The sequence below is a fragment of the Abramis brama genome (genome assembly GCF_963993115.1).
Source record: "Abramis brama genome assembly, chromosome: 4".
Classification (NCBI taxonomy): Eukaryota; Metazoa; Chordata; class Actinopteri; order Cypriniformes; family Leuciscidae; genus Abramis; species Abramis brama.
In genome coordinates, this window is record NC_139966.1 from 42,521,007 (window position 1) to 42,541,748 (window position 20,742).

The 20,742-nt window shown below is 37.5% G+C and overlaps 1 protein-coding gene across 1 annotated transcript in view; it reads left to right on the forward strand.

Moving 5' to 3' along the window:
- Positions 1-20,450, forward strand: part of cacna2d1a (calcium channel, voltage-dependent, alpha 2/delta subunit 1a) — an 81,988-nt gene extending 61,538 nt beyond the window's left edge. Inside the window, exons 23-38 of the mRNA XM_084112468.1 lie at positions 326-386; positions 484-584; positions 3,034-3,115; positions 3,604-3,669; positions 3,753-3,856; positions 3,941-4,012; positions 4,460-4,527; positions 5,050-5,088; positions 5,405-5,476; positions 7,298-7,450; positions 8,242-8,294; positions 9,000-9,055; positions 9,445-9,571; positions 9,852-9,964; positions 10,723-10,805; positions 15,803-20,450. Of these exons, the coding sequence (XP_083968594.1) occupies positions 326-386; positions 484-584; positions 3,034-3,115; positions 3,604-3,669; positions 3,753-3,856; positions 3,941-4,012; positions 4,460-4,527; positions 5,050-5,088; positions 5,405-5,476; positions 7,298-7,450; positions 8,242-8,294; positions 9,000-9,055; positions 9,445-9,571; positions 9,852-9,964; positions 10,723-10,805; positions 15,803-15,919 (1,367 nt within the window). The 3' untranslated portion in view covers positions 15,920-20,450. The remainder of the gene's footprint in view (positions 1-325; positions 387-483; positions 585-3,033; positions 3,116-3,603; positions 3,670-3,752; positions 3,857-3,940; positions 4,013-4,459; positions 4,528-5,049; positions 5,089-5,404; positions 5,477-7,297; positions 7,451-8,241; positions 8,295-8,999; positions 9,056-9,444; positions 9,572-9,851; positions 9,965-10,722; positions 10,806-15,802) is intronic.
- Positions 20,451-20,742: the final 292 nt, after the last annotated feature.

Sequence of the window (20,742 nt, forward strand, 5' to 3'; positions counted from 1 at the left end):
TATTTTCTTCTTATTTTGATCAAATGTAATGGGCTAACTTTCTCTCTCTGGACCACCCGTACGTGAGGTCGTGTGCCTGAACAGCAGGGTGTCACAGCAGATAACTGCATTACTAGACAGAAGCTCAGAGACATATTTGTACAAGCTGTTGTTCAGCGTCCTGCTGACTGTAGAGTTGTGTTTCACTGTCAGGTCATTTTGAATGTACCTGTTCTGGGGTCTGTTTTTATTCCGTATATCTGTATTGTATTATTTTACCGCGCTGCAATGACAGAACTTATTGAAATGATCTTTGATCTTACAGATTTCTGATATTTTCTTTCAGTTTCTGAAAGCCTGCAGGTGGACAAATTTGAAGAGTATGGATATACTTTTATAGCACCCAGGTCAGTTTCTTAAAGGGATAGTTCTGTGACTGACTGTTTACTTACCTTCACGTTGTTCTCCAAATGATTCTGAGAAATATTCCTCTTCATGTTTTAGAGATTACTGCTCAGATCTGACAGCTCAGAGTGACAACAACACACAATTTCTCATCGACTTCAATCAATACATTGACACAAAGACCCCCAACAACCCAGAGTGTGAGTATCTTTCTGGTTCAAATCTAAAACTGAGCTGTAACAGGGAGTGTGGTGGTACCATAGCTTGAAGGCCAGGGATTCATACCGCAAGTTCAAAGTTCATTGGGGCTGCTCAGGGGTCATAATCTACATTAAAACATGTAGGTCTTTTGAGCGACCAACTTTACTTAAAAGTAGTAGCTGCTATTAGCTATTAGCTAATAAATGTATATATTTCATAACTATTTTCATTTCACTAATTTTGTTTCATAATTCAAACTTGTTGCACTTTATAATAGTATTTTTTAAATACTATAGTATTAAAAATGTATCACATTATATTACTAAATAATATCATTACATTAAAACTTTTTTGTAATTTGTAGATATAGTTTTTAACAGTATTATAAATATTATTACTTAATATTTCAATTACACAGTTTATAATTAACTCATAAATATTATACATATAATATTTTTAAGTATTTTTTTTAGATGCAATATTATATTATTACAAATTATTGCAATGACACTTTTTAATATATTTTTTATCACTACATTGGTTAACACTTATCCTTGTTGTACACGATACTGACTGTAGTAAAGATAGTAAATTATGCGTAATCATAAGCACCTTCCTAAGCACAATCCTAAACCAAATTTAAAAAAAATAATAATAATACAGTATTATAAGTATTACTACATCACAGTATTACTAAATGATACCATTACACATAATACATTTTTACTATTTTAAAACTGTTCTTAACACAGTGTTATAAATACCACGTTATACAAGATTTTTTTTTAAGTCAGTTTAATATAACTTAAGTTGAAATGACTTAAACATCCAAGTTGATACTTTAATACATAATTTGTAAACAGTTTAACACTATATATAATATATATATATATATATATATATATTTTTTTTTTTTTTTTTTTTTTTTACAAAATAATGCCTAAACGGTTAAAAAATCAAGTTGTAAACATATTTTAATTTGCTAGTATTACAAAATTAAATAAACTACATAGACTTAGGATGTTAGATAAAAAAAACAAAAAACAGTTGGAATCAATTTAAGTTCTTGCATAGATGAGATATTTTATTCACAATCAAACTACTGGTTTAAAAACATGACATCAAAAGCTGTTCTCATACACCTTTTCTTGATTAAATTAGAGGTTTTGTGCGTTTCAGTTTCAGTCTAATTATATTTATTGATCTCTTGTTGACCGTGTTAATGCTAAGTAAACCTCCTCCCTTTGCCCCCACACACAGACACCCTCCTCCCCTCACCTTCCTCTCCACAGGCCGCTTTGATCTCACCAGGATCTGTTGGTGCTGCGGTAATCACTTGGTTTGGTGCACATGTGTTGAATGTGTAGGTTTGGCTGTAATACTTTATACCTACGAGCCCACCCCCCAATTCGGCACCAATTACCCCGTGTGAAAGAGGAAAAGCAGGACATGTCACAGAAAAAGAGAGAGAGAGGATGTGTGCTGGTACATTGGTAGGGTCAAGGACATTAACTTAACTTAACAACTTAACAACTTAACTTAAATATTTAGATTTATAATATATTGATGTTTATTAATGCTCCAAAAGTGTATCTCTATTTCAGATGAAGAAATACAACAGAACAAAAATGATAAGACAATGATTTTGACTTATGTTGTTGTCTGGTTTTCTTTCTTTTTTTTCGGTCAAGAAATGAAACTGCCTCATGAGCACAGACAATAAAATGTTGGAACTGGCAAAACATAGCACTGTAAACGCTAAATTTTGGGGCTATTTGTCACAGAGGCCTGGTATTTTAAGTCCACGATTTCCTCGCTGTCAAACACAGGCGGATCAGTTGAATTGTGTTCTTGCACTGCTCTCAATCAGGTCCTAATGAAAAGCATGCGTCGTGCAAAGGGGGGCGGAATAAAGTTGTACACCAGCTGCTCTTTCTGAAGTGTGTGTGTTTTGTCGTAAAGACTTTGCGGTAATGAACTGCAGTGCGATGTTATAAAACACTTTAATGTTCTGAAGGTACCCGCACCAAAAAAACGAAAAACCTTTGAACACTTACTGCCGTTTCATACCGCCGAAGAATACAATCGTGTTTCACGTCTCGGAAAATTAATCTACGTGTTACTTTCCCTACGCGTCTCTCCGCCTCGTTTTTGCGTCACTGTCTCGCTCTCTTTTTATGAAGTCCTACTTCTTTATGACTTTGGCATCGGTTGCTTCAAAGGTCAGAATGTGGAGTCTGTTCTTACTCATGACCAACAGGTGTTTATGCATTTATCAAGTCAAAGGTGAAGCTTATAATGACGTAAAGCTTTGTTTTGTGCCTATTGATCCTCTGTTAGGTTTTGCTCCTGTAGTGTGAGGGTCATTTTGATGCTCGGGCGATGGACGATGGTAAAGGAATGGCGATATGTCAACTGAGGCCTTTTTATTTGTGTATTGTTCATCAGGTAAAATGGACCTAATAAACAGGATGCTGCTGGATGCTGGCATCACCGCTGAACTGGCCAAACACTGGAGCGAACAAGGACTGTGAGTTACACCAAATTATAAAATGCAAAAAAACAAGGCCACGTTCATTTAACCTTAACTTAGGATAGAGAAATTTCCGTCATTATTTACTCTCCTGATGTTGTTCCAAACCTGTATGACCTTCTATTGTTTTGTTTTTTTGTGGAACATAAAAGGTTTTGAACTTTGCTCACGCTGCTCTTTTCCATACAGTGAAAGCATATAGTGATCAGGGACTGTCAAGTTTCAAAATGGACAAAAGAGCATAATAAAAAAAGGCCTTTTTGGTGCTATTTTGTCCTTTTAGGAGTTAGACACTGTATGCTTTTACTGTATGGAAAAGAGCAGCATGAACATTTTGCTAAGCATCTCATTTTGTGTTCCACAGAGAGAAAGAATGTCACATGAGAAGCATGAATTGTTCTGTCAATTTCATATATTTAAACACTGATTGGCATTAGTATGTTTCTTTCAGTCTAATTTAGCTTATTTATTCTTGTGATTGTCAGGAATGAGAGAATCAAGGCTAAGTTTGTGGCGACAGATGGCGGTGTCACTAGAGTCTATCCTGCGAGGTAAATCTGTTATATTTTTTACGTTTTAGGAATAGCAGGCAGGCCCATAGGACTAAAATTGTCTCTGTGTGTGTGTTTCGCAGTGCTGGTCCAGAATGGACAGAAGAGGCAGAAACGTATGAGTCTAGTTTCTACAAGAGAAGTCTGGACAATGATGTTTATATATTTACATCATACGCAATGAATAGTAAGTATGTGTTTGTGATGATTATACAGGCATATACCACTTTTCCTATGGATTAATGGACATTTTCTGTCCTCTCTTTATCAGAAACTCAAGATTCAGTTTTAGCAAGCAGAGCGTTGGACCTGAGAATTGATGAATTCATGCTCAAACCAGCAGGTGAGAGTCTGACATTATAGTTTCAGTAATTACCATAGGAATATACTGTAGATAGCCAGTGGTTTAGAAAGATAAAACAAAGTATGTAGTGATAAACCAATATAAAAGCTTGGTCAAGTAATCTGACAATATTGTTTCAAAATGTACCAATAGATTTTCTGTTTTCTCAATGATTTTTTTGTAAATAAATAGCCGTACAATAATTTTGTTTTTATTACAGCAACATTGTACATGTCTCATTTATATATATATATATATTTGTGTATGGACATTGGCCATATTGCTCCCTAGACATTGGCATCAACATTATCAGTAGAGCTAATAATATACTAGTAATAGATTACTAATAATAATCGGATTAATCTTTATGGTTTGAATTGTTGTTTATTTAAGAATGTGAACTGATGCAAAATTTAAAACTAAACTAATTTTTGTTATATGTTTCAGTTGTCGGTGTAAAACTGGATATACAGACCTGGATGGAAAGCTTCATGAACACTACAATTACGCCTAAAGTTAGTACAAAGGGTTAACTACCTGTATTTCTGTTAACTGTAGTGCAAGTTAGACGGATGGTTGAGAACATTGTCAGTTTGATTTATCCTAATGGTGTCAGTTTGGCATTTGCATAAATTAGGGATGCACTAATAGTAAAATTCTCTCTGATACCGATAAGTTCATAAATGGCTGAATGTTTTTGCTATTTTGTCTAAATAAATTAAAAATAAACATTTAAACTAAAATCAACCTTCTAAATGCTATAGGTGAACTTAGGCATCACAACAATAGTACAGTGTAAAAAACTGGTATTCATTTTAAGATTTACATTTAACAGTATTAATAATAGTGTTATTACGTGTTATTTATCTTAATGTAAATGTAAAAATAAGCATGCACAATTAAATATCCAAAATGAGCCGATATGTCTAATGTCTACCAATAAATGAAGAAAAAAACTCTAATATTGACTGATAACCGATATTGTATTTATACTTTTGTGCAACTCAATCTGTCTATTTGTAAATCTTCCTGCACAGTGTGTTGGTGAAATCTGTGGGTGCAGGAGAAATGATAAGGTAAGATCATATTTATTTGTTAGATCTGAAGAGATGATATTATCTATATTATATGCATTACCGTTTGACATTAGTTAGATCAAAAATACAGTACAAAACAGTAATGTGAGATATTGTTACAATTTAAAACAACTGTTTTCTGTTTTAATATGTTGTGCAGCTTAATATTTTGTGGAAAGTTTTTTCAGGATTTTTTAGTGATTTTTTTGTAATTATATAAATGTCTCTTTTGATCAAGTTAATACACTGTTGCTCAATAAAAGTATTAATTTCTTAAAAAAGTGTATATTACTGTGTTTATCTTTTTCTCACAAAGCATCTGGACTGTGTACTTCTGGACGATGGAGGCTTCCTTGTCATGGCCAATCAGGACGAGCACATGAATATGGTGGGCCTCTCTCTCTTACCCAATCAGAACCTCTCCATTTTGCTTCCATTCCACATTCCCCTTCTTTGACCCCTGGAGAGAACCCACCCAACCCCACCTGCACCCCGCCGGCAACAGCAGTAGAGTAAATGTTTAAAGTTAGGCTCAGTGAGGGAAACCAATCAGGGCAAAGTGTGTGCGGGATAAATCACGGCCGGAGTGTTTGGCAGCAGGACTGAAGCCAAGGGGACCGATTGTGCCCTAAATCCCGTCTCCTCCCCTCCGTGTGGGCAGACTCTCCAGGGGTCGGCTGGGACCGCACATTCATTACGGCTGTTATTGCACGGGGAGCGGCGGCCGTTCTGTACACTCTAGAATTTATATCACCTTTGGACTGACTTATAGTCTCGGACGAACGCGCTCTTACATTTTTACGTCTAATACGAAGCTGGAAGCTAAGCTGTGTGTGTTCGTAACAGTAACCAGAACAGGGGCGTGTTTTTTTTGTTTTTTTATTCCTCACACACTTGCGGTCGGTATCACACCTCAGAGATTTTCTGGGCTCTCAGACAACTCTTTCTATGGTTTAAATTATGGTAATGAAGTAGGTTTTCCTAATAAGATTAGAAGAGATCCTATCGGCCCCCCGAGCACGGTGGGCTCCACACTCTTTAAACACACAGCATGTAGTTCACAGCATGAACTTATTCTACAGATAAGTACAGACAGACATCCTCATCCCCATAGTGACACATGCCTGATGCCTGCTATTAAACTATAGGACAATGTTGTGAAATGATGACTTTGCTAAGTCAGAATTATTCACTATTTTGAACACATTCTGCAGAATTCTCCCAACAATCAGTGTGGAAAATATGAAAAAAGTAGACCGATACCATCTTCTTCCATGATTTATTGATTTATTTGATTTATTTATTTTATTATTTTATTTTAAATGTATTTTACCTTACCTTACCTTACCTTACCTTTCCTTAAATTACATTACCTTACCTTACCTTACCTTACCTTACCTTACCTTACCTTACCTTACCTTACCTTACCAAACCAAACAATAAGCTTCACTGACAAAGAATCAGATTCAGATTGTCCTGCCGAAAACTGCTAATAGTTGACGACTCACTCTTCAGGAGCAGATGTATGTGTATTCAGAGCTTGAGTCCTTAGACTGTTTGTAGCTCATCTCAGGACATCTGCAGAGCAAATGGCGAATAAACAAACATTTCATTGCGGGTTTAAATGATGTTAACTGAAAACAAAAATAGCCTTTGTATACTTTATTTTTCAGTGGTAAATCTTCAAAGTCTGTGACTGTTTCTTTTTAAAAATGAAGATTCATGAGGGGCATACAGTTGTCACCAGAAATAAGATAAATCTGACAAAACCTTCCTTTGGAGATGTCCGGAGATATCTTCAATCAGAAAACTGATTGGTTTGAGCGGTTTACGTTTGCCGCTGTTCGGCAAATTTCGTGGACAAAATCCAGTCATTTCAATAGGAATTCACACGATTGGGAATTTCGCGTAAGGGTGAAAGATTTCCCCACACAGATTTTGCAAAAAGGTTTGAGGTGGTCACGCAGTGTTGACCAATAAAAGGATGCTTGATTTGAAAGTGACTGTGTGAGCTTGGCAATGCTACACTTCTGGTAATAAACAATGGAACTTTTTGCCAGCAAAATTGTCCAAAATGTCGCTAATGTGGCCGCAGCTTTAGTCTTTAGTAATTATAATTATCCCAGTAAAAAAACAACAGAAGTTTATGGTACAGTTATGACCCCTATTTTTAAGTAAATATTCATTTGTGCATTTTCTGTGTTTTCAGATCGGACAGTTTTTCGGTATGATTGACCCCAGCCTAATGAGAAATATGATGAATGTATCCCTGTACTCACTCAACAAAACCTATGACTACCAGGCCTTCTGTGAACCCACCACAGAATCTAAAGCTGCCGCTGGTCTCAGATCAGTCTACGTGGTGAGTTTCATCTTCTTTGAATTCATTTCAGTTCCTCATGACCTAAAATAAAGTCAGTTTGTAAACCCAAACAAAAATGTGTAAACAGCAATTCACTCACAATGAATGTCTATCCCGTAGTGGTTTGCGTGTTGTCTTAAAACTGTTTTGGCCAAGTTATCACTTGTAAATAAGGATTGGCTTATGTAGCACATTTTCCTCTGAATATAAAGTTTAGTCATGCGGTTAGTGAACTTCATTGTGTTATTCATGTTCCATATCACACTGATAAGTTAGCCTCACGATACTCTCTCTGATCTGTGTGACTTGAAGGATTACGACTATGTCTTACATGGTGACTAAATCTCTCAAAACACGCACAGTCAACCATGAATCATCACAAAGAGACACTTCCTCTCATGCTAATCAGAGCAGCGTGTGCGGCAGCTAATCGTCCCCTGAGCTCATTCGTTTAGCCTTGTTTGTGGATTTATGCTTGCATCTGCTGAGCTTTCGTCTAATATCTCCCGTATTGTTTGGCACGGGGTCCTTTCTGTCTGGCAGGGTCGTAATAGGGGCCCCTGCCAATAAAATCAGGATGTTTTGGTGCTTCTCAGCTCCGGATATGCAACTTGCAAAGTTAGAAAAGAATGTCTGAGAGAATGAGAGTTTAAGGTGCCAACATCCCAGAGTTTATGCTGCGAGACGCAGCTAATCTATTGATTTTATTCGGGATGGTATGCCACAAGGACATTTTAGGTGCCCCTGGAATTGTTGTGTAGGTTTAATAACATGTTGTTTGTCCCTTTTAGCCCACCATAGCCGACATCCTGAACATTGGTTGGTGGGCTTCTGCAGCAGCCTGGTGAGTGAAGAAGTGTTTTTGAAATATTGCCCTAATTAACTTTCTTAGCTCATACAAAAAACAAAATTCTGTCATCTTTTACTAACCCTCATATTACCTTCCTCCTGTGGAAAAAGAAGATCTCTCCTTTTATGTTTTGTAGTGTTTTAGAAGTCAATAGGGGCCAAATGTTGTTTTGGACCCTATTATATCAAAGACTATAGAATAACACAAGACGCAGTCTCTGGTATTGTTTTGAATGGGTAAAAGTGCACCGCTCAACATGGTGGAAGTCCCGCCTTCTAAATAAGAGCCAATCGGCGATTGTTAAAGTCATCGTGTCACTGCAGCTGCCGTTAGAAGCTCAGGTTCCAATAGAAACAGTCAGACCCGCTCTTCCACTGCACATTCGGATTTGCTTGATCCAGGCTGAAAAATGTCATTTTCTGTCATGATTTGAGCGTTTAGAAACAACATTTATGAGGCAGTTGTTGTCAGATTTCATTGGTGATTTCAAATATGAAAGTTAATCGTAAGCTTGGCGAACAGTTTTGGAGAATTTGATGTTTCCCCATTCAAATTAGTAGCTCCACTTGCATACGCGAGAGGCATTTCAAAGATGGCCGCCGAGTGAAATGGCTTGTCTTAAAGGGACTTTGCTATTATATAGACAAAAGCAGTTGAAACATTTCTTAGCGGAATTAATATTTATTTTTATTTCTCCAGGTCAATATTGCAGCAGTTGTTTGTCAGCATCACATTTCCTAATTTCCTTGAGGCAGGTAAGAGCCTGGCATCAGTAATTAAATGCTGTTAAACAATGATTAAGCCATTGCAATTTGGCAGTTGGCCTGTTTGTATTATCCTCTGGTTTACTGCCAAAACTACAAATGCTAATGAATGCTAAAAGAGAGAAATCGTGTGCAAAGCGCGACCACATATTCATTAGACTGTTTCAGAATGTCAAAATACAATAAATGTAATGGGAAGCATGGTGTAAATTTTGACTGCATTCTGTGTACTTTGGGAAATTAAAAAAATAAATAAAAATTGATTGGCTCATTGACTTTTCAGCAGGGGATATTTAGGCACTGAATCAACATTAATTCAAAGAAACACTGAAAGTATATTAGCTCACTGTAATTGAATTGCGACTGTGTTTTGTTCGCAGTGGAACAAGATGATGGCCTGTCTGAAACACCATATAAAGAGAGTTGCATTAAAGAGCAGACGCAGTATTTCTTTGAGAACAACGAGACAACTTTTAAGGGGACTGTTGAGTGTCAAAACTGCTCTAGGTAAGAAATGGTGACCATTTTGGAAATTGAACTTAATCATGGAGGGAAAATGAAACAAAAACATTTCATTATTCAATTTAATGTTATGTTTTTCTGATTAATAAGTATATGCAACACTTTTTTTTTTTTCATATAACGATAAATAAATTCAATAGAATATTTGATTATGTCATTATAATGTTTTAATTGATTGTAGGCCCAATTCTTAATGATCAAAGTGATTTTTATCACAGGTGAATTATGCCCATTAGGTTGTGTATATTTTTGTTTTTATTTTCAGGCAGTTCATAGCTGAAAAGCTTCCGAAGACAAATCTGGTGCTTATTGTTGCTGACACACAGATAAATTGCGAGATATGTGATGAAAATCCATTCTCCCAGGAAGAAAAGCCTTGTATCCTTCATACACATACAAACAAACTTACCATTTGGTATTAAAACACACAATGATGATGATAACTCATTAGGTCACTGTCAGTGTTGGGAAGGAAGTTAAGAAACTAAGTAGAAACTAGTAGCTTTTCCAGTAACTTTTTGTGTCTGATTCATTTTAGTTAATCGCTTCATCTAAACAGCTGATTTCAGTGAACTGGGAAAATGGTTGACCAGTCATTACCCAACATGTTTATCTCATCAAATGCCTCATTTTACTTGGAAATACTTCACATATCAAGGTTAAATGGGTTGCAAAGTTTTATCTGGACTTTAAATAATTGGACGCTTGTATTCTGGTGTCTCCATCAGGGTACATTGCTAGCTAAACTAGCAAGACTTGAGTTGTACCAGAAAAATCAACAGCTAGACCACCAATACCAGACCTGCATAAACCAGGATGGACCAGCTTTTATAATTTTTTTTTGTTTTGAGCAGGGTTGTCTTAAATCCATTTTGGTGAATTGGTGACTTATTTGAATGAATTCGTATGATCTGCTTATGTCCCATTGACATTTAGTTTTAGGGGTGGAGTTGAGTTGGACCTCCATGCCTTTCTTCAAAAAATCGTTTCCATACGAATCACATTGTCCGAATTCATACGAAATCGCCTCCTCATAAAATAGTTAACTTTACCAATAAATTCAGATTTAGATTAGTTTAAACCTCACTTAGAATATTAGCATGTTATTTTTCCTGAACTTCACTCTGAACTCACAGCTCCGGGTCCAGATCCCTGCAAGTTAGCCCAGAACCCACGGTATCGGAAAGGTCCGAAAGAGTGCTTTGACAACAACCATGAAGTAAGTCACCCAAACACCTTCTTCCAGCAAGATCCTACAACAGATTGAGACCAAACTAGCGTTCAGCGCGACTTGATGTGCATTATGCTTGGATCTCACATGTCCCCTATTCTTCTAAAATGGCTTGTTTTACCTGCTCTCATTTCAGTCATTACCTGATATCTACCACACTGAGACACTGCATGAGAATTTTTGAGATATAATCAATGTAAATCAACTCTGATATTTGTCTCTGTGTGATAGATCTAGGAGAGTTTGGCTTTGTTTGACATGTTGTAATCTCACAAGAATTTACATTTCATGGCCTAAAGAATGTGGACACCCACTTTTCTGGTTTGGGTGTTTAAGATGGATGACTAACAGGTCAAGCCTATAGTTATGCAATTTTTGTAAGAAATGAAGAGTCTAGTGTGTAAGACCTGCACAAAACCAAGACATGAACCCCACTGAACACTTTAAGGGTGAATTGGAATAAGCCCATGATATTGAATCTAAACGTTCAGCAAGCCCATTATGAGTGGGGTGTTCAGGTGTCCACATACTTTTGAGCAAGTAGTGCATCTTTATCTAAACACACACTTACTTCCTGCTCTGGATTCTGTCTTTGTACTTACAGTATTAACGCTTCAAGCACTTCTTCGTGTGTTGCCTAAACTGTCAAACATTTTTCTGCATGACTCTTCCTCTCTTTCTCTCTCTCCTGCTGTGTATTTGGCTATATAATATATATTAGGATGAGGCCATGTGTAGGAGAAATGCAGGCTCTCCTCTGCTCTCCTCTCTGCTCATGTTACTGCTGCCAGTGTTCATGTGCTGTCTCGGGTCAGTCCATCTCTCTATCTCTCTTTCTCTCTCACTCTCACTCTCTCTCTCCTGCATTATTTATTTGTTTATTTATTCTCTGCCTACTGAGAAGTACATTCACTAAACAGTTTTGCATCGTATCTCATTTTACTCACAAAGTTTCCACAATCAAAACAATCAATTTCAAACAGCAGTGGTTTAGCTCTGCACCTTGAGTACCATGAGTATTTAAATAGTCAATTTAATTTCATCTTTCTTTTCAGAACAAAGACATCATGCGTTACCTGAATCCACTGCAAAAACAGATCAGGCATTTTGTCGAATAAATAAGGCTATCAGCCGGCACATTTCTGTCTTTTCATCTTTATGATGCTTTCTTGCCTCACTCTATTATTATTATTATTTCTGTCTAATTTAGATTAATATCTCTTTCTTTCATGCATTTCATTTTGCACGGGTCAAACTAATTAGCTTAGCTGTTGCTTCTTGCATCTTCTTAAACTGCTAATGTAACTCATTATTGACTAATTCAACACCTTTTCATTCGTAGGAATAAATTATCACCAACATATTACAGCATATTTAATAATTGTACTTATCCGAAAGTATAGATTAATTGTGACTGTCACAATTACCGTAATTACGATCGTTTAATTAAAAATTACATCGTTTAATTAAAAGTAATCAAATTTTGTATGTTTTAATATTTTTTATTAATATTTTTAGTGCTGTCAAATCGAGTAATCGAGATTAATCGCGATTAATCGCATCTAACATAAAAGTTTTTGTTTACACAATATGTGTGTGTGTGTATATTATTATATTAATCTATGTTTTATATATATACAGTGAGGAAAATAAGTATTTGAACACCCTGCTATTTTGCAAGTTCTCCCACTTGGAAATCATGGAGGGGTCTGAAATTGTCATCGTAGGTGCATGTCCACTGTGAGAGACATAATCAAAAAAAAAAAAATCCAGAAATCACAATATATGATTTTTTAACTATTTATTTGTATGATACAGCTGCAAATAAGTATTTGAACACCTGAGAAAATCAATGTTAATATTTGGTACAGTAGCCTTTGTTTGCAATTACAGAGGTCAAACGTTTCCTGTAGTTTTTCACCAGGTTTGCACACACTGCAGGAGGGATTTTGGCCCACTCCTCCACACAGATCTTCTCTAGATCAGTCAGGTTTCTGGGCTGTCGCTGAGAAACACAGAGTTTGAGCTCCCTCCAAAGATTCTCTATTGGGTTTAGGTCTGGAGACTGGCTAGGCCACGCCAGAACCTTGATATGCTTCTTACAGAGCCACTCCTTGGTTATCCTGGCTGTGTGCTTCGGGTCATTGTCATGTTGGAAGACCCAGCCTCGACCCATCTTCAATGCTCTAACTGAGGGAAGGAGGTTGTTCCCCAAAATCTCGCAATACATGGCCCCGGTCATCCTCTCCTTAATACAGTGCAGTCGCCCTGTCCCATGTGCAGAAAAACACCCCCAAAGCATGATGCTACCACCCCCATGCTTCACAGTAGGGATGGTGTTCTTGGGATGGTACTCATCATTCTTCTTCCACCAAACACGTTTAGTGGAATTATGACCAAAAAGTTCTATTTTGGTCTCATCTGATCACATGACTTTGTCACATGACTCCTCTGGATCATCCAAATGGTCATTGGCAAACTTAAGACGGGCCTTGACATGTGCTGGTTTAAGCAGGGGAACCTTCCGTGCCATGCATGATTTCAAACCATGACGTCTTAGTGTATTAACAACAGTAACCTTGGAAACGGTGGTCCCAGCTCTTTTCAGGTCATTGACCAGCTCCTCCCGTGTAGTTCTGGGCTGATTTCTCACCTTTCTTAGGATCATTGAGACCCCACGAGGTGAGATCTTGCATGGAGCCCCAGTCCGAGGGAGATTGACAGTCATGTTTAGCTTCTTCCATTTTCTAATGATTGCTCCAACAGTGGACCTTTTTTCACCAAGCTGCTTGGCAATTTCCCCGTAGCCCTTTCCAGCCTTGTGGAGGTGTACAATTTTGTCTCTAGTGTCTTTGGACAGCTCTTTGGTCTTGGCCATGTTAGTAGTTGGATTCTTACTGATTGTATGGGGTGGACAGGTGTCTTTATGCAGCTAACGACCTCAAACAGGTGCATCTAATTTAGGATAATAAATGGAGTGGAGGTGGACATTTTAAAGGCAGACTAACAGGTCTTTGAGGGTGAGAATTCTAGCTGATAGACAGGTGTTCAAATACTTATTTGCAGCTGTATCATACAAATAAATAGTTAAAAAATCATATATTGTGATTTCTGGATTTCTTTTTTTAGATTATGTCTCTCACAGTGGACATGCACCTACGATGACAATTTCAGACCCCTCCATGATTTCCAAGTGGGAGAACTTGCAAAATAGCAGGGTGTTCAAATACTTATTTTCCTCACTGTATATATATATATATATATATATATATATATACAGTTGATATGAAAATTATTCAACCCCCATTGCAAATCAGGTTTATTGGCAAAATGGACAGACTTTCAGTTGTTTGCAATGAACAAATCAAACAAAAGTAATTGAAACAGCTCAATACAACAAATGTTTCAAGTGGTTTCCCCAAATTCAACTGAAAATACAACTTTTAATAACTTATGTAGTCTCAAAATTAGTCAACCTCTTCATGGCAAGCAGTTTGTGTGCTGCATCCACCTTCTTCAAATCCCACCAGAGATTTTCTATAGGATTCAAGTCAGGTGACTGTGATGGCCACTGTAGAATCTTCCAGGACTTCTTCTGCAACCAAGCCTCGGTGGAATTTGAGGAATGCTTGGGATTATTGTCCTGTTGGAAGGTCCAATGGCACCCAAGCTTCAACTTCCTCACTGACGGCATGACGTTTTCTCCTAGGATTTCCTGATACTTCAATGAATCCATCTTGCCTTCCACACGCTGCAGGTTTCTTGTGCCAGAGGATGCAAAGCAGCCCCAGAGCATCACCAAGCCCCACCATGCTTAGCTCTTGGCAGATAATTATTTTCAGCCAATGCTTCATTCTTCTTCCTCCAAAAATACTGCTGATCCATAGGGCTGAAAAGTTCCAGTTTTGTTTCATCGCTCCACAGAACAGAATCCCAAAACTTCTGTGGCTTATTTATATAATTTTGAGCATATTGGAGCCGACTTTTCTTGTGCTTTTGAGTCAGTAGTGGTGTATGTCTTGGAGTTTGGCGTCTTTTACGTCTGGCATGCGTTTAGTACGCGCCTTACTGTGCAAGCTGAAACCTCAGTGCCTGTTGCCACCAAGTCTTGCTGCAGGTCTTTTGCAGTCACTCAAGAGTTTTTCTGAACCACTGTTCCTGCAGGACTATCCTTCCAACGGTGTCTCTAGGAACATTTAGTTCATTCGCTACATTTTTGTATCCCGTTCCTTGTTTGTGAATGGCGATGATATCTTGTCTTAACTTTTTGGACCATTCTTTTGACTTATTTCTAACATGCAGTCAAACGGTAACACTCAATAAACCTAGCCAGTTCAGATATTTCATGTGTTCTAGCTCAAGCACACCTAGTGCAACTGATGAAGCCATTGATTAGTTGCATAAGGTGTGCTTGAGACAACACCTGTCTTGCAGATTTGTGCTGATGTGAGGGATTCTATTCAGGGGTTGAATAATTTTGAGACTGCAGAAGTCATTAAAAGTTGCATTTTCAGTTGAATTTGGGGAAACCACTTGAAACATTTGTTGTGTTGAGCTATTTTGATTACTTTTGTTTGATTTGTTCATTGCAAACGGCTGAAAGTCTGTAAATTCTGCCAATGAACCTGATTTGCAATGGGGAGACATATACAGTTGTAATCAAAATTATTATGCATATATATGTATATATATATATATATATATATATATATATATATATATATATATACACACAGACACGCACACACACAATTATAAAATACATAAATATAATAATATATATACACATGTTATGTAAACAAAAACTTTTATGTTAGATGATTTTATCATTTGACAGCACTAATGTTTTTATACTATATTGCTATAAACAATACAAGTTTGAAATAAAAAAGGTTTTACTTCTCGTCATTATGGTAATTCCTACACAATCATCCCATTAATTCCCTACCAGACTAATTGGCTTTCTCTTGTCCGCATGATAACAGGAGCGCAATGAGGAATGTGGTGGGGCATCAGGTCTGACTCCGTCTATCGTGTCCATGGTCATCCTCCAGTTGCTGCTGCTCTGGCTTCTGATTGGACGAGGACATTGTCTCTCGTGACCTCAGCACAGAGACACCACACCCCTCTACGATGCCAAAACACATACCACATCACATATGAACGTTCATCCGGACTCCCACGCCACAGCCCAGCACATGGAGGGAGAGGCTCTGACCCAGGAAGTACAAAACCGAAGCCATGATCACTCACAGCCCTTGAGGTCAAAGTAGGTCGGAGATGATAAATGAGCAACGACCTTTAACATTTGACCTCTGAGGTCGGACTCTCTCCACATGAGCGACGGGGTGGGCAGACTTAACTGGGTGGGCAGACCTTGACACTTCATCTTCACTTTGCCCATGGAGATGAACTACGTCCCAGCGTAATAACGAAAAAAAAATTATCCAATCACAACACTGCCAACCAAAGTTTCACCCTTTACCAGTGTGATGCCTTTTTTAACCTATTTGTCCTTCAACATATTTACAGCGACTAGTTCCTCAGTATTACACACTGTTTATATGTGACTTTTATGGCCTTGTCACGTTTGCCCTGCTGAGATATTTAATAGACCCCTCAGGGTCGGGTCAGAATCCAACCTTGTTTGTGGTCTGCAGCCCATTACTGGAAAAAAAGGACAAATGAGCAAGTGACCCAATAGCAAAAGTCTCTTGTTTTTCCCAGTGGTGTCCACCTCTGTGCCTCGGGAATATCGATTTCATTTCCGACCGCTGTGTGAGAACAATCCCTCCCTTCATTTGCCCGTATTCGCTATCACACGGTGATTTTTATCCGCCCATAGTGCATTCAATTGTGCACTGCTGCCAAACTTTACCCTGTGTGTGGTCTTGCTGTACTTTGCACTTGATGCCAAGCAGGTCGTGTGGCCAAACTGCCCTGTCATTTTTATTTAGGGCTTTTTAAACAACTGCCAATTTGTACCGACCTAAAAGCTAGCTCGCAAAGTTGTGTCCTGGTTGTGAAAATGAAGAGAAAAAAAAAAAAATGCTGTTGCATGTGTGTGTTTTTTTTTTGTTTTTTTTTTGCATTACCTGTTTATTTTAGATCTTTTAAGATTTTTTAACTTATTTAAAGACTTGCTGTATGTTTAATGTTAAGTTTTCTGTTCTATAATTAATGTATGTGTGTGGATATGCAGAAGGGTGAAAAGGCATTTATGACAGTTGCTCTTTCCCACACTTTAATATCATCTGGAGAAATCGAAAAGGTGGAAAGAAAATCATCTAATGTTTACAGTTATTTTGTTTTTATGAGAAATGTTGCCCCTGGTTGAGCTGTCTTTCGGGTCTCTGATGTGTCATATTTCACTTTAATGTCAGAGGCAGTGCTCTGTCAGCCTTTCTTTCCTGTCAACGTGCCTTGATGTAAATGGATACATATAAAAATAAGTGAAGGAATATCACATGTGCAATCTGACCCTGGTTGCTCTGCAGAGAAATGCATAATATCGTCATTCTGATCTGACAAACGAAACTTCCGTCCCTTTAAGAGATCCTGACTGAATCTTTGTGCCTCAATGAAATCTGGTCATGAATCCAAAATGTATGGAATAATTAAGATTTTGAGAAGAGACAAGGATAATTATGGAAGCCTGTGAAAAAGAAAAGCAAGACGAATTATGATTATTTTTTTATTTTTTTATTATTTTTTTTTAAGAGGAGGAGGGATGCCTGGTGCTTAGCCAATATTCAGTTTATTCAATATTGTATTGATTGCTCAATTACTAGCAGACACGTGATTTCTGAGAGTTATTAATGGACCGTATTTGCATTGTTTTTGGCTTAGTGTAAACATGTACAAAGTTATTTAGGTCTCAATCAGCAGATTACCATCATTATGTTCTATCTTAGCTTAGAAAAACAGGAAATTAAAAGACACGGAGCCACAGAACATCCAAATCTGGGATGGAAAACGAATTCCAGTGAGCAATGCCACTGTTACTTATGTTACGCATAATTTCCTCTGTACACAGGAAACGTCTTTGTTAATGCACCTGAAAACAACATGATTGTACTAGGTGGAGTTGGCTTGCGTTTAAAAGCCATTCTTCTCAAAATCTTTCCGTGATTCATCACTTCACTAATCAGACAAGCATTCTAGAAGTGAAGTGAATTAAATCAATGTATTCCATACCATAAACACCATAAACATCATAGTTAATTGGCTGTCAAAATGAGAAATGATTGAAAACATCTCCAGCTCTCGATGAATTACCCATGTTAATTCCCAGCTAAACTAATGTAATCCTGTTTATCTATACTAAGTATAATGTACTTAAATACATGTTCCTCTACCTGTACTTAAAAGTGCCATAGAACTCTGTTTTTCCCAACCTATTTGTCTTCAAAAAAACATGAAAGCAGCCAGTGAGGGTATTCAGACCTTTAATATATTAATATCTCTTCCTTATGCCCTGTTTAATTGGCATGTATTGCACTGGAAGTGAAAACTAAGCATAGTTGTGTGCATGTGAACATCTGCTTTTGTGTGTGATGCTAGAATATTTGCCTCTGTAGGTGCTGGAGTGTGTAAAGTAACAGATTACGGCTCTGTTCGGAATAGCATTCTAGCATACTTCTACTATATTCGCAGTATATAGTATGTATACTATGGATAGTTTTCAAATTTTCAATATGCAAATAAGACCAACTATTTTTGCTAAAAATCCCACATCCCACAATGCAATGTGGCTTGACCGTCATTTTCCAGCGTGACTGCAAAAATGTACATATTTACACTAATTAACTGTTCAGTTTTTCCAGATAACTGGACGCCATGTGATGTCGTCACAATGTAGCATTCTACAGTTTGGAATGTTTAAAGAGATAGAACATACTGCACAGTATTCAGTAAGTATATGCTAATATTCCATTCAGAACACTGCCTTAAAGTTGCGGTCACATTTACAGTTCCTCAGCCAAATTTGGTAGGAGAAATCCAGTCATTTCAATAGGAAATTTCACATGAGGGTGAAAAAGTTCCCCGTGCAAGTTTCGCTCATATTCAAGTTAGTCACGCAAATTCAGCGCGTTCACCAACGGAAAGCTGCTTGGTTTGAAAGTGAGATCTGTGTGAGCCGCGCTTCATAAATCGCTACACTATTGACAATAGACAAAGGGCCTTTTTTTGCTAATGTGACCGCACCTTAACTTTCACTGCCTTTTTCTTGGGGCGACAGCTGCTGAACCGAGACGTATCCCAATCTTGACGGTCCAATCTAACCTTAACCTCAAATGTCAAAACAGATTTGGGACCGGTATTTGAAAGAATTAAGGGTCTCCAGCTTCTGACAGAAATTGTTTACAGGATACCTTAATAGAGGTGAAAGTGTTTTCTAGGATATCAAAAAGACAGATGTTCAATGGAAATATGAGATCAATTCATATTATTCCTTTGAAAATGCTAAATTAGATATAGCAACTTTTGTTCTTCAGTCAAACTGGGATGAAATAAAGTTTAACATCCTGTAGACTGCGAGTTCAGATGCTGTCACCTCAGGAACAGAATATTTTCAAAATGTGGGTTTTTTGAAGCTGGCGTTTCGGTTCTCTGTCTATCTGGACTGTGTGGGTTTTGATCTCTGGAATAGTCTACTAGTGTGAAGCGTGTTTCGAGTGGTCAGTCAGATCCTGCTGCCTCCACTTGCCTCTTGGCTGACCGTCAGTCTGCCTCAGTCATGGTTTAGGAGGACTTATCTGTGGGCTTATTTTCAGTCCCCCTCAATTGTACTTTCATCCAGTGGTTCCCATCTGGTTTTGCTTCAGGAGCCAGAATTTAAGTGCCAACCCAAACAATATCAAACGTAACCTGTGTTTAATGTAATCTGGGTTGTATTTTCTTCTAGTTTCGTTTATGGTGATTGAGGATTTTGACTGATTTCAAGTAACCATGTTGTCATCTGCCTAATTTGGCTTAATTGTTTCTATCAAATGACAACTGAAATTACACCAAGGCTTTTGACGTCAACTAAAAAAGATATAGGAAGCGTTTTCTCCTTCCTTTAAAAAGTTTATATTTGTTTTGCTACTATTTTGAGACCTTAGTTGGGCTAGACAGCATGTTTCATTGTAAGCTGTGAGGGAAAGACATACTGATGTCTGTCTACTTTTTACAATTTTTCATTTTTTTTATTCAGTTTTAGTTTTTGTGTGTGTGTGTGTGTGTGTGTGCGCACGCTGGAAATATTTGGATGGACATATTTTCAATGCTTTTTGGATGAGCGATCGACGCTAAGGTATACAGTACAACCAACTGTATGTTCATCCCTCACATCATTGTTTTTCTTCGCATAGAATTGTAGTTTTGCACAATTTTTGCATAAGTTTTGTGCATTGTTAAATGCTTAATTGCATTTTATTATTTTATTCCGTGTTCTGCGGCCCGCCAGTTGAGAACCACTGATTTAATGCGTAACACTCTTGTGAATCTTGATTCACCGGAGTCAGCCAGTGTGTATATTTGTTAAAAACAAATTTTAAAATACAATTCTCTACAACAAAAATGATAAATAAATAAAAAATCCCACTGTTTATAATCCTCATGTTCAAGTATATTCAGAATAAAAACTTTGCCATCAATGGAAGAGGTGCTGTGTCCTTTGCCTTGACTGCTTTGGCCGTGACAGATTTCTGTTTTTCTTCTATTCCAAAATCACTTCTACTTGTATTTGTCCTGGTGCCAAAACATTTTTCCCCATGTATGTCAGAGGGAAGTTGAAGTCTGCATTTTCTCTGCTCTCATGTGACATTCTTCTGTCATCGGCGAGGACTCGAACCGAGCCAACCACAACACGGCCTCTCGAATCACTTAAAGCCATCGATATTTTCACACAATGTTATCTGACTGCCATCGCTTTTCTGTT